At 31.7% G+C, this 12,684-nt stretch overlaps 2 protein-coding genes across 2 annotated transcripts in view; one reads left to right on the top strand and one right to left on the bottom strand.

Moving 5' to 3' along the window:
* The window catches only part of LOC109533899 (disks large 1 tumor suppressor protein), a 476,297-nt gene that overhangs the window by 404,775 nt on the left and 58,838 nt on the right, over positions 1–12,684 (bottom strand). The window lies entirely within an intron of this gene.
* LOC109535992 lies at positions 3,300–10,094 on the top strand. The gene is made up of 6 exons (XM_048670217.1): positions 3,300–3,468; positions 3,987–4,128; positions 4,342–4,571; positions 5,415–5,571; positions 7,162–7,320; positions 9,748–10,094. Exons 1-6 carry the CDS (start codon positions 3,451–3,453, stop codon positions 9,948–9,950), a joined length of 909 nt encoding a protein of 302 aa, XP_048526174.1. The 5' UTR covers positions 3,300–3,450; the 3' UTR covers positions 9,951–10,094.

Genomic DNA, 12,684 nt, shown 5'->3' with positions numbered 1-12,684 from the left:
CTGTATCTTAGACAAAGGAAACTTTAAAGATTGCGATGTTACAAATATTTAAAGTACTAATAGGGCCTAATGAATAATGCGTCCGAGACTAGCGATTTTAACTAGCTTTTAGCGAGATCAAAAGACTTCATATAATTGATACTTTTGGCAAGAGGCACCAAGGTAGTTTAACTGAAGCTATACAGTCACGAACACAATAGAATTGACAGTGTGTTCGATACAGAACAGTATGTAGTACTTTGATACTTCCCTGTTAAAGTCCAATAAATGTTTCCAATTTTTGGGCAATCGCGTTAGTTTCTTAGCATACATTTTAATTTATCTGACCACTTTCTGAAACTGTTCGTTTTTCCGAAAATATAATTATAAGGTGATTAATTTAGTAATATTTTTTCATGTTTTACTTAATTCATATTTGCAAAACAATTTTCTTATAACTACAGAATGAATATTCCTTCTGTATCCATCCTTGCTTTAAAAAATGCGGAACTTTGTATCTTGTGTTACTAACTCCTGTCATGCATGTAACGAAAATTGCAAGAAATATGCCGCTTAGTAACTAAATCAATTATATATTTATATCATCATTTTTGAACGTAGGTACTAATGTGATTTATCCAGGTTGTTTGACAATAATGAGCAAACACTGAGGTTGCATTGGGAACAGCAGGATTATTGGAAATAACCTGTTTAGGCTCTTTATCTGCTTTGCCTTAAGAAAAAGTTAAAACATTTCAAAACCCATAATTATTTAGGCTTTTGAGTTTTTAATTGCTCCACGATATTGATGTTTTCGTATATTTATTTATCCGCTTCTTGTATCTATTTCAACTATATGACGAATTTTATCCAAACAATATTATTGTTGTGCACACATTTGTGCTTTAATGCGCTGAGGATTACTGCTTGCCTTTTTATTTCGTTTTTTATAGATTATTGATTGGATGATTGCTGATTTATTAATTTTTTATTATTGATTATTACTAGATTGACAACTTCTTTTATTGTTACACACCAAACAACCAGAACAAAAATAAATGACAGGACGTCGAACTGGCACGTTCAGAAATGTTTTATCCGCGCCAACGATTATTTTGATTTTTTCTGCATTGTCAGCGGATTAGTAGCTTCTTTCATTAAAAAATGAAAAATAACATCTTTCATTAAAACGCAATGAACAACTATCGAACCGACAATTAGCATTTTTTTCCATTCTACCCAAACTGCAACTATTAAAGTAAACAGTTTCCTGGTTAAAAATTTTGATAAAAATTTAAATATTTAATAATTAATTAAGCAAGTTATTAACGAATGCATTTTAAAAGGATATCCATAACCTTTATATAAAGTGGTTGTGGAAGTTAAGCAACTTAATCACAAACACTAAGTTGTATTATTATTGAGTTAAAATTAGTTTACTAATTAGGCTAAAAAAGAATCTTTCGTACTGATAAAATATAAAGCGTGACATTAAATAGAATTGAAAAACAATGGCAAGATTATAACGTTAACACTTCCTAACTTTTTGGGCAGACGCCAACAAAATATAGCTTTAAAATAGATACCGCCGAAATGGTTCACTGCAGATAGCTGCTACTTATGTCATTGAAAATTGCCATGTAAAAATCTTACAAGCATGGAGTTACCCGTTTGGCAAATAGCCATAAGCTATTTGTGACATGTGCTTCCATAAAAATGGGTTAATTTAATATATATTTTCTTGGGATTTGACTAGCTCACACATACACAACACTACAACAATTTGCAGTAATTCACATATTTTTATTAGCTTATAAGTTTCGAAGACCTAATTTAAAAATTAGCAAATATTAATTTAATCAACAAATGGTACCTTTGGAAAAACAACGTAGGGTTTTTCAAGTTTTAATAGCCATCAGACAAGTAACTTAAAGTAAGAGACCAAATGATTAACGTTTGATTTAATTGCTGTTAAATCGGGTTTAGTATTGAGTCAAAGAAGCTCCGCATTTCAGCACATCCACAATCCATCTTAATTTAATATGTTGTTAGTCTATTATTTCTGTAAGTTATTTGGGACTTGCTTGAAAAAGACCATTAAAAAAATAACCTAAATTGACCTCTTGTATTTCTGTTTCCCATAACTTGTCTTCTAAGGTAAATTGTAGTGAACAATATCATTTTGACCCAGAAATCCGCAATTTTTCAGACGGTGCATATTTCGTTATTTCAGAGGATGTATTGGTCATTATTCACTTAGAAGTATGCAAATTCTGATGAATTATCTCTATTATTAACTTCGCTTCTTTTAATAAACTTTCATTTTGCAAAACAATAATTTATGTTTATATTACCACAAGAACTTCGTTTCAATTGATCCAAGTTTATTGGGATAATGCTGATATTTGAAGCATTTAGAATTTCGCATATAATAATTTATAGATGCATAAAATTTTGGTTGCTCCGATTAAACTCAGGTTAATTTGAAAACGTGAATTTGGGTAATGTAATTTTAATTGTAAGGAATTTATGGCCAACAGCATGGCGGCTATGCACATTCCTCGATTAATGAAGTGCAAGCATGCTGAAAATAAAACGCACCTAATCAAACTGCACGTTATGTATGTCTCATAATATTTAAAAAAATGCTTAGTGGCTTCTACATACAAAATATGTTATGCTAATATGCAGGCAATGTAGATAATATTGAAGCTCCGTTTTTAGTAAATATTTGAGGTATTTTATATGCAACAGGGAGGTTTACAACATTACGAACATTCCTTTAACGCTTAAACCGTCCCTACTAACTTTGAAATAAAACCAATATCTGGATCATTTAACATTTGTATAGCTATCGTTCAAAATATGAACCGGCAAATTGTCAATTATACAAATTATAATCGAAATTCGATTCCCAAACATGTATTACCTTTTCCATTGAAAACGGTACAACCAAATAAACGTAAAGTTACCTAGTTTATTATACAGTAATTTCAACAGTTTCGCCGGTAAAATTCCACTTAGACCAGAAAGTACGAAAAAGCCATTTCGTTGTTGAAAATTAAATGAAATGCTACTTCGATGCCGGCTAGTTGCTTATTAAAACTATTGTCGTACATGGTTTAATTTAACTAGGTGTATGAATCTAATTCAGTAATAATAAAAATATATATTTTGTTTGAAAATATTTTAAAGGCCTTATAATATCCTTAGTTAAGTTCATCATTCAATATTTTTCAACATTACGATATTTAACATTTTTCACTACTGTCGCGGACACTTAATTATGATCTCAACATTCACATCAGTTTAAATTGGAACGTTTTTGTTTGCTTTAACGCTTATCTTCTAGTCGCGAAAGATCGCCCAAAAAGAATAGCATCAGATTGCACGATTCTCACGACCTTCTTCAATTTAATATTTTACGAAAGTTGAATTCTAGTCTTGTACTGAAGATTAGTTCCTCCCAACATGAAGAAAATTTGTCTGGTAAGAACGTTTTTTCTTGTAGCTTCTGATGTATAGTAAATGTCTCATATTGGCTGTTATTCGATCAATATTGTGTTCACAGTTTTAATAATGGCTATATATTATAACTTCGCTAGATTCATCGAATGTAGGTTAAGTGTTTTTCACATAAGGTTATATGACGGTGATTTAGCCGACCACGTTAAATCATTATTTACAGAAATATATAATCAATTAATATGCAAATACATTTGTATAGTGCATGGAAATTAAGAACTAAATGATGTTAAGAAATAATTAATTAGAAACTTTGTGGTCGATATATCGACAAATTATGTAAAACCCCTTTATAAAATGCAGAGTTTGTCTTAGTTTCTGGCAGTTTACGTTTAATTAACACAATTTTAGAAGACGAAATAATCCGAAAGTCATTCCGGGGAAAGTAATGAATGTTCAAGCTTCCTCCGAGCGATGTGGCAAAAATGATAATTGTTCTTTCGCAAGTGCTGCACATTTCATCAATAATTGTTTGTCTGTAGGTAATTTTGTTATGTATTTGCTGCACTGCCGCTGTACCCGCAAACCAGCAGTACAGATTGAAAAGAAAAGTTACTTCTGGAAGTGAAAATGACGAAAATGTCCTAGAAGCAACCACTAAAGAAGGAACCACTGCCGCTCCAGGTGAGCAATTAAGTATTTTATTGAATTGTTAATTGTTTAAGTAACAATGTGAGTCACTTCAATGAAATTGATCAATGCCAATTCAGGTTCCTCAAGATTATTTTTTATATAAGATTAAACAAGTTTTATTTTGTTGCTTCAAAAATACACTAAATTTTGCCAAGTTGAAATTTGTAATTTTCATTAATATACTGATAATCAATATTCCAAAAGTACACTCGACTTCGGCCACGATTGTCCAACAATCGACAACCACCTTCCCAAATAATGCCACTTCTACGAAAGGGCGAGAAGATATAGCTAAAAGCGCTGTCGACTCTTCAAGCAGTCCGAGTAACCACCATTTGCAAAATGCACTGCCGAGCTCCAATTTGCTTCAAGTTGAAACGAGAGTCGGTCAAAGTGAAGGAACAGAACTACCTCTTCATGCTGATGAATTTAAGGTTGAGTTAACTCTAAAATTGCCCCTCTGGATTTTAACATGATTTTCATCGCTATTAAATGCTGGCTTTTCCAGTTATTAAACGCAAATCCACATCAACAACTTTACTGCTTTTGGTTAACTAACAGACCATCATAAAAACGATTGTGTGTATTATTAATTCACAGGCAAGAACAGATCTTTATACTAAACTAAACCAGAACTTCAAATAAGTTTATGACAAAAATGCATTCAAATATTTTAAATTCATAATAATGCACTGACATAAGACTAAGACTGATGACATTCAGTCTTAGTCGGAAAGCACGGGAGATCACTTCGCCCACTGCCTCATCGCCTTTGATAATGTTCACCGCAGTTGTGGACGGAACGTCAGGAAGAAATTCCCATAGACCACGGCTTCAAAGCCCGGAAAACATTCCTAAATGTGATTTAACCGGCCGTGAAAGCCTACATAGTCTGATAATATAAGAGTATTTTACAGTTAAAACATTTCTTGTTACATATAAGAAATCAGAAAACAAATAAATATTATATATTAATTAGCCATTTCAAAAAAGTTCAGAATATTTTCCTTGTTATCCACAATGTTAAAGAATTGGTTTAATTGTAGAATGGTGCCATACAAGTATGAATTTAGAAAATTTGTAAGCTTGAATAATGAAGTTTGTATACACTTTACTTTTTATACTGAGATGCCTTTTGAATTCACGAACGGAAATATTGAATGGTTTTAAACAGTGCACTAATTATAAAAATTTCAATATCTTGAACAGATTTTTCTAACAAGGAAAAATTTAGTTTTTATCAAACAAAAAAGTATTAATTAAACGAATTTTTGCAGGTTAAAATACTAGAACCGACCAAAACAAATCAATACTCATATCAACAAAACATTGTCAAAACCCCAGATTTCTACATCGTAAAAGTGCCTCATTACATAATAATTAAAGAATCAGATTTTCTAAGAAACCAAGATTATGGAATACCTTCGTTTACAGGTAAGTTACGAATTTCATTTAAAGGAGCAGCAAGTATGTTGGCTCTTTCTTTAACAAAAAGTTAGATAATAATTACAATTACTGCTCCATTTTTCAGTAAACAGTTTAAAAAAACAATTATTTTAAAATCACAATTTTTTTACAGAAAACAGATTTAAATAATAATCTCGTTCATTTGGTGATCTGCATAAGAAAAATTAGTTTTGTAATCTGCAGGGTGCCTGATAAAACACTGCCAGCATTAACTTTGCATGTTCAAATTACCACATTTTTTATTTATATTCATTCATTAACCCACATTTCCCTTCACTTTTAAAGTCTGCATAACATTAGCAACGACTGTTTCTTTCATCGGATTTTAGAGAAACAAATCGGCCTTGTTTTTCAAAGTTCGGTTCAGTGCTAAGGTACAAGGTCGATTTTAAAAATTAAATTATCAAAGTTCATGAATACTCTCAGTGCGTTTAGTGAGATAAAAAAGACCAAATTCCTAAATTGTCTCGACTTCACTGATTAACGCATTACTAGCATGAACAAAAAATGTCTGTCTTTGGCGTCGCTTTTCAAAATATCGATCAGAATAATAACATATTATTTTTTATGGCATTATTTTCTTGTCGGCGGTAAATCCTTTCACCGTGGAAAACTTCGGAGACACTACAAAAATGTCAAATTTAAAATTAATTGTAAAAATCAGTTTTATTAAATCAAGTCAATCTGTCACATATAAATACTTGCTTTGCTCAATCGTGATTTAAAGTATAACATAACAATAGGTTTTCATTACCCTTATTCCTTCAGGAGCGAAAGCCTTATTATCTATGCTCCTTCGGGAATATAAGCTGACACAAAATCTTCATATGATAGGATACTATTCCTTGAATTCATTTCGCACATTATTATGTACTGGTTTCAAATAAGGCGCTATTAGATAAGTACTAAAATTATTCAAGTAAAAAAATTACGAATTTAATTTAAAACAATTAGTTTTAGTCAATTACAATTATTTCAATCTTATCATTCGCAGAAAATTTAAAGCCAGAAAAAATTAGACCAATTCATTCTTTATACGCCGAGGAAAAAAACAGGTTGCTATCTATTGCCATTTGCGAGAAATGCAGTTTCAAATTACCCATTGCTCCGATTATTTCTCGCAAACAAATTAAAATCACCCGTCAACGATACGAGCAAACGTGGATACAAAATAATCGCAAATCTAATGACAAATGCAGAATTTAGTAATGAAGAGAAAAATGTGGTGTGCTATTTAAAGAAATAAAATTGACGTGAGTAGTGCTTTATGCAGATTGCAGAGTTCATTAACCACAGTATTTGAACTTTCTATCTATCTTTAACCTGTTAGAGCCCATCACATAATTTATATACACTATGGGACACCATCTATAATTTTCACTTTTGTTAAAAACTTTTGCTTGAAATAAGCTGATTTCCTGTTAAAAATGCTCGTATTGCGTCAAGGTATTATTGAATAATGACATTACAAGATCAAAATAAAATTTCAACTCCACTCTGCACTTCCAAAATTATAACATGGAAAATGGCCCAAACTTTAAATATTTTTATTTCCAGGTTCGTTTTATCCTTTTCAAGAAATTCCAAGTTTATCGCACGACTTTTCAATCGATCACAGCGGCTTTGGAATACAAGGATCTTATCCCATTTATCCATTGGAAATCCTAGAAAATGTGGAGCATTCTCCCATTATTAGTATCGGAGATCATATTCCAGGTAACAGATAACATTTTAAATCAGAAAATTTGTCCTGTTAAAGCATTAAAAATAATAATACTGTATGTGAATTTTATCAATTTAAACCAAGGAAATGAATACAGTAAATGAAAAGCAGCCCTACGAGAATGATAACCCTGAATAAAATCTGAGACAAGCTGATAAAAGCAGATAGATAGCCAAATATTCTGAAAACAAATAAACATGAAACGTTTTGACGACTTTCACGACCAGAACATTTATAAAATTAGTACAATTTATCACAAATCTTAACATTGCACTTAGCAGCGAACTAAGCGATAACGTTGTTTTATATCAATTAAATGTCAAGCGTTTTATAATTTTTCACTGACCTACATGGTCATCGTTTTTCGCCCGGTTGTCTTTTGGAAGTCTTTTCTTCCGAATTGACGAATTGAATTGAATTGAATTGTCCGATTGAGTTTGAAGAAGAAGCGACTTTCACACTAATATTTATTAAAATCCATTTGAGAGCTTTCCCGATATTGCAAAAACCTTAATTTAAGTTTTGTTAATGTAGAAACTTAATGCATGTCTAAAATTGCCAATTGGCAAAAGAACAGAAATATTTTTTTGACCAAAATCTGTGAATGCTACAACATTTTACAAAGAGGACAAAAATACCAAAAGATGATTGGTGTATCAACTCAAAATAAATCAGTTAATTGTAGCCTCCGAGCAAACAGTTCGAGTAATTTTCGTGAGAAGCTACTCAAAAATTCCCCACTTGCCCCTAGCGAATGAACTGGGTTGCGCAGATGAGCAGATATTTTTTCTCAGTAAAAGTTAGGTGAGATCATCTTTTGCTTAGTGCATTACTGCGTAAGCATTAATGCTTACGGAACGCCCTGTATATCATAAGTTTTTCGAATTATTGTGGTCGCACTGGATCACAAATAAAACAAAATTATGGACATTTTGACAGCATTAATTAAGCGGGAAGAAAATATTTGAAATCCGTGAACTTTACTATTTCTATATGTCTTTACAATGTAACCTCAGTGCGCAAGATAGGTTTAGAATGTTCAGAAACTGTATCTGCGAGCAATAAAACCAAAAGTGGCTACCTTAAAATCTCTAATAAAACCAGATAAACGGTTTTAAACCAGCATATAAAGACAAACCTCAGTTGAGCACTCCTCAAGTGGGTCTGATTCATGATATCGCCTAAAAATATCTAGAAATTATTCTTCGTAAAGAAAAATATAATCTTTGCAAAATGTTTTGACCAGGAATTAATTGATGAGTTCGACCGGCATCTTTACGGACGAAAATTTCTTATAAGGCTACATTTCGGCGTAGTGGAAGAACCGACATGTAGATAATTAATTTATCAACTGAAAATCCTCCCTGGAAGACAGACAGCACCAAAAGTTTTACGTGGCAGAACTTTTGATTTTTTGTAGGAACCGTTAACTGTAAAAATTTCCCGATTTTTATAGTATGAATTAGTTCCTGCTTTAGCTATCCTATATCCAGATCACGATGCACTTCCGCCGTCTATAACCGGAGTATCCCTATGTTATATAAAATCCTTCTGCTTGTATTTTTAAAACATACAAATGACTTTTTAAAAATTAGCTTACATTATTCGCCTTTTTGTAAATTGTTCTTTCGCCCACGAAAGCTATAATAAGTGCCCAACTTAAAGCTGTTCTTATTTTCGAATTGCAGATTGTGAAAACGGGTCACTGTCACTAACCTTCCTTAATTGTAAACCCAAGTAAAAAAAAAATTTAGGTTAATTAGTCGATAATTTCCCAATTAAATGGTTAAATTAGTGTTAATAAATTAGCAATCTTACAGAAGATGGGATTTTCAATCTGAAGCTTCAATGTTGGGCTTTGACAATTTCCGGAACTATTAGCCTCACTTATTTTCCGCAATCCTTTGGCTGCAGTAGAACAGCTTCATGAAAATTATATTGGAAAATGCAATCGTATAAATCAAAATTAGTTTGTGGTTCAATGTAAATCGACTCAATAAATTGCTCAGTTTGATAAATGCTATTTGCTGAATTAAGACGAAACATTCTCAAGTGAAAACATTGATAGCCATCAGCAGAATATGTAGTAAAAGGACAAGATGCCACAAAAATAAATGACAAAACGTCGGGTATGGGATTTGCGAATTTTACGAGTACATTTTAAGGGAAAGCCTATACTCTTAAATATTCACAGAAGCAATTGTTTAGTTGATAATAAATCAAAAGTTGAGAAATAATTACAAATGTCAGCTCATATTAAAATGTGGATTTACATCGTGTCGTACCAGGCCACACTTAAATATATTACTGAAAATAATGATAATAAAAACAAATCAGCTGTGTTCTAAATATGTCGAAGATTATTACATCAATGTAATGTTGTGTTATTCCTCTTCCTATTTTAGTCATTGTTTTTTCAGGGATATCTGATTTTGAGAGCATTACCGGAGGAGTAGAAATTCTTAATGTAGACCCAATAAATGTTGAACAGCAGAATGACCAAATTGTTGACCACGAAAACGACTCGATTGCTGTGGAGGCACTGGAGAAAGCAAACAAGAAAAAACAATCAACTAAAATTCCAGAAACTCTAACCGAAGAACCCAATAGTAAACAAAACTAAAGCAACACATTGTCCAAAAGAAACTTGAATTGTTAAAAGCCTTACTGATTGGATACTAATAATAGACATAGGAACACATACAACGTATCAATGTAAATGTATCAGCTTAAATGACCTACGAATTGAAATAAATATTTAGAATGATGTTTTTCATTTCAAATACAAAACATCCTAAAATGTGGTGAATATTGAATGAGAGAAAAACTCAGAATGTCAGATGATGTCAGAAGAGGGAAGAGTATGTGGTTTTTCAATATACTAAATAATCCATTCCAAGGGTGGATAATTCCATAAAAAAAAGTCTCAGCTGTACAGGGCGGCCATTTTCCTTCCTTTTCCGGCCTTTTCTTCCATTTTCTGAATCTTTGTATGGGTAACTTCTACATTTTGAAAGATAGAGAATCCGTTAAATGGGCTAAATTGGGCAGAATTCGATTGCCTATTCATTATCGTTTCCAAAATTTAGGTACCCGTCTTGGTTCCTGAAATATCTTAAAAAAAACAAGAAATCAACACTTTTTTAATTATCACTTATTACGTCAACTGCTTAACTTAGAAAAAAAGTTAAAACTGCCCTTAGTACAACTTTTTGCGTCGAATCCAATAAACTAGCACTCGTTATCATAGTCAACTTGATTTACGAGATAAAAAATAATCTTATGGTTTTTTAAATGGTAATCATAGTAGGCTGTGGTCCTTTTAAAATTCAATTTTTTTTCTGAATTTAACGATATAATTGTTTGTATGTTTTTCTCCTTTTGATGCCGTAAAACTTCAAAAGAAGATAAAAAATTTGTAGTAGGCTATGGAACGAAGAACTATACTATCACACAAAGCACAAAACAATAATGAATCGTTTAAATTAAGTGTTCAAATTGACTTCCGTTTACGTCCAGACATTTTTTGGCATCTTCACATTCAACTCGTGAGTTGTGTGAAGGTGCACTATTATGTTGAAAATATGCCAATTCTCGATACGATGCTAACGGAAAACTATTCAACATGTCTTCAAGTTCGTTTGGTAAACAGTGTAAATATCTTTCCATGTTTAAATTGCGATTATAAAAGAATGGACCAATAATTTTATCACTAAAAATGCCTCACCAGACATTAGTAGCCCAGTAAACATGATTGTGCCTGTTAATTATTTCATTTTTGTTTTGTGCTTTGTGTGATAATATAGTTCTTGTTTCCATAGCCGACTACAGATTTTTTATTTTCTTTTGAAGTTTTACGGCAACAAAAGGAGAAAAACATGCAAACAGTTATATCGTTAAATTCAGAAAAAAATAAGGGTTTTAAAAGGCCCAGAGCCAACTATGATTACCATTTAAAAAAACATAAGTTTATTTTTTATCTCGTAAATGAAGTTGACTATGGCAACGAGTGCTAGTTTATTGAATTCAACCCAAAAAGTTCTACAAAATACAATTTTAACTTTTTTTTCTAATTTAAGCAGTTTACGAATTACATGATAATTAAAAAAGTGTTGATTTCTTGCCTTTTCAGGATATTTCTGGACCCAAGTCGGGTACCTAAATTTGAAAACGGTAATGAATAGGCAATAGAATTCTGCCCAATTTTGCCCATTTAACGGATTCTCTATCTTTAAAAATGTAGAAGTTACCGATACAAAGATTCAGAAAATGGCCACCCTGTATAGACAAGTGAGATTTAAGGATAATCATGGGAATGAGACTATCTAGAATAAGTTTGGACCTCTTAGGCTCAAGTTTTTCTGAAAAGGGGATTGTCTTGGATAACCTCAGATGCTATTTCCGCTTCGCAATTTTATTTGGCTACTATTGAAATAAGAAATCAATAATACGACATTTTAAATTCAACAGCATTGAAGGTTGAATAAATTGGTTTGCCACAGTACGGAGTAAACGCTTTAAAATAAAAATATGTAAATTGTCTCAAAAAAGTTACAGAAAGTCTGTTCATTTGTGAATTTTTGAGAACCTGATAAACCAAATAAAATAAAATGTTAACAATTGATTAATGGAAAAACGCCATTTCTCCAAAAATCATTTTATAGTTTCTATATGGCCAATTTACCAGACAACATGTAAATGTCGCATTGGAACTCAATTTCATATAATTAAAACGTTTAGATTATAATGACAAATGCTCTACCCAATAAAAATGTTTTCTAGGTACATTTTTTTCATCAGCCGTAAAAATGTTCTTTTGTGCCTTATCTGCAAACGGATGAATGTCTGCCAGTCTGTGTGACTTATCTGAAATTGACTGACTTCCAAAGGCAGACAAACTACACATGGGACCCAAAAAGTATCATTCCTACTCAAGAAACGCAATTAATTATGTAATAATTTGGTAATGTCCGTATCTATTAATGTAGATATTCATGTACATGGCGGAATGCGTAACAAAAACTAACTAATTTTTAATTGGAAAATATTAAATACCAGGAACGCACGTTTTTCGAAACTTTATTTTATTAAATTCGTTTCGTTTCAAATAAAAATTCCCAAAGTTCAATTATTTGAATTGCCAAATCTTTATACATCAACGCGTACAACAAAGCTCATTTTTATTTCAGATACAAACAAAATATAGTTTTCAAACAAAACCTTTTATATTCCCTGGGCTTTGAAACTAGAAAGGACAAAAGAGCAACCACCATAGCTTAAAATAGTATTATAATTCGTACACAGAATTATATTTCCTTTTCAATTAGCCCTGTTCCAAATTAGCGAACAAAAGACTA

This window comes from Dendroctonus ponderosae, unplaced genomic scaffold (assembly GCF_020466585.1).
Source record: "Dendroctonus ponderosae isolate FM_Combo_2020 unplaced genomic scaffold, Dpon_F_20191213v2 Dpon_F_20191213_1, whole genome shotgun sequence".
Lineage (NCBI taxonomy): Eukaryota > Metazoa > Arthropoda > Insecta > Coleoptera > Curculionidae > Dendroctonus > Dendroctonus ponderosae.
This window is presented reverse-complemented; position numbering and strand designations above follow the sequence as displayed.

Bases quoted from the DNA above. Each gene is read 5' to 3' on its own strand.
- LOC109535992 (XM_048670217.1), top strand. The intron at 4,572-5,414 runs GTTGAGTTAACT...GAATTTTTGCAG, and splicing joins TTCATGCTGATGAATTTAAG to GTTAAAATACTAGAACCGAC. The intron at 5,572-7,161 runs GTAAGTTACGAA...TTTTATTTCCAG, and splicing joins TGGAATACCTTCGTTTACAG to GTTCGTTTTATCCTTTTCAA.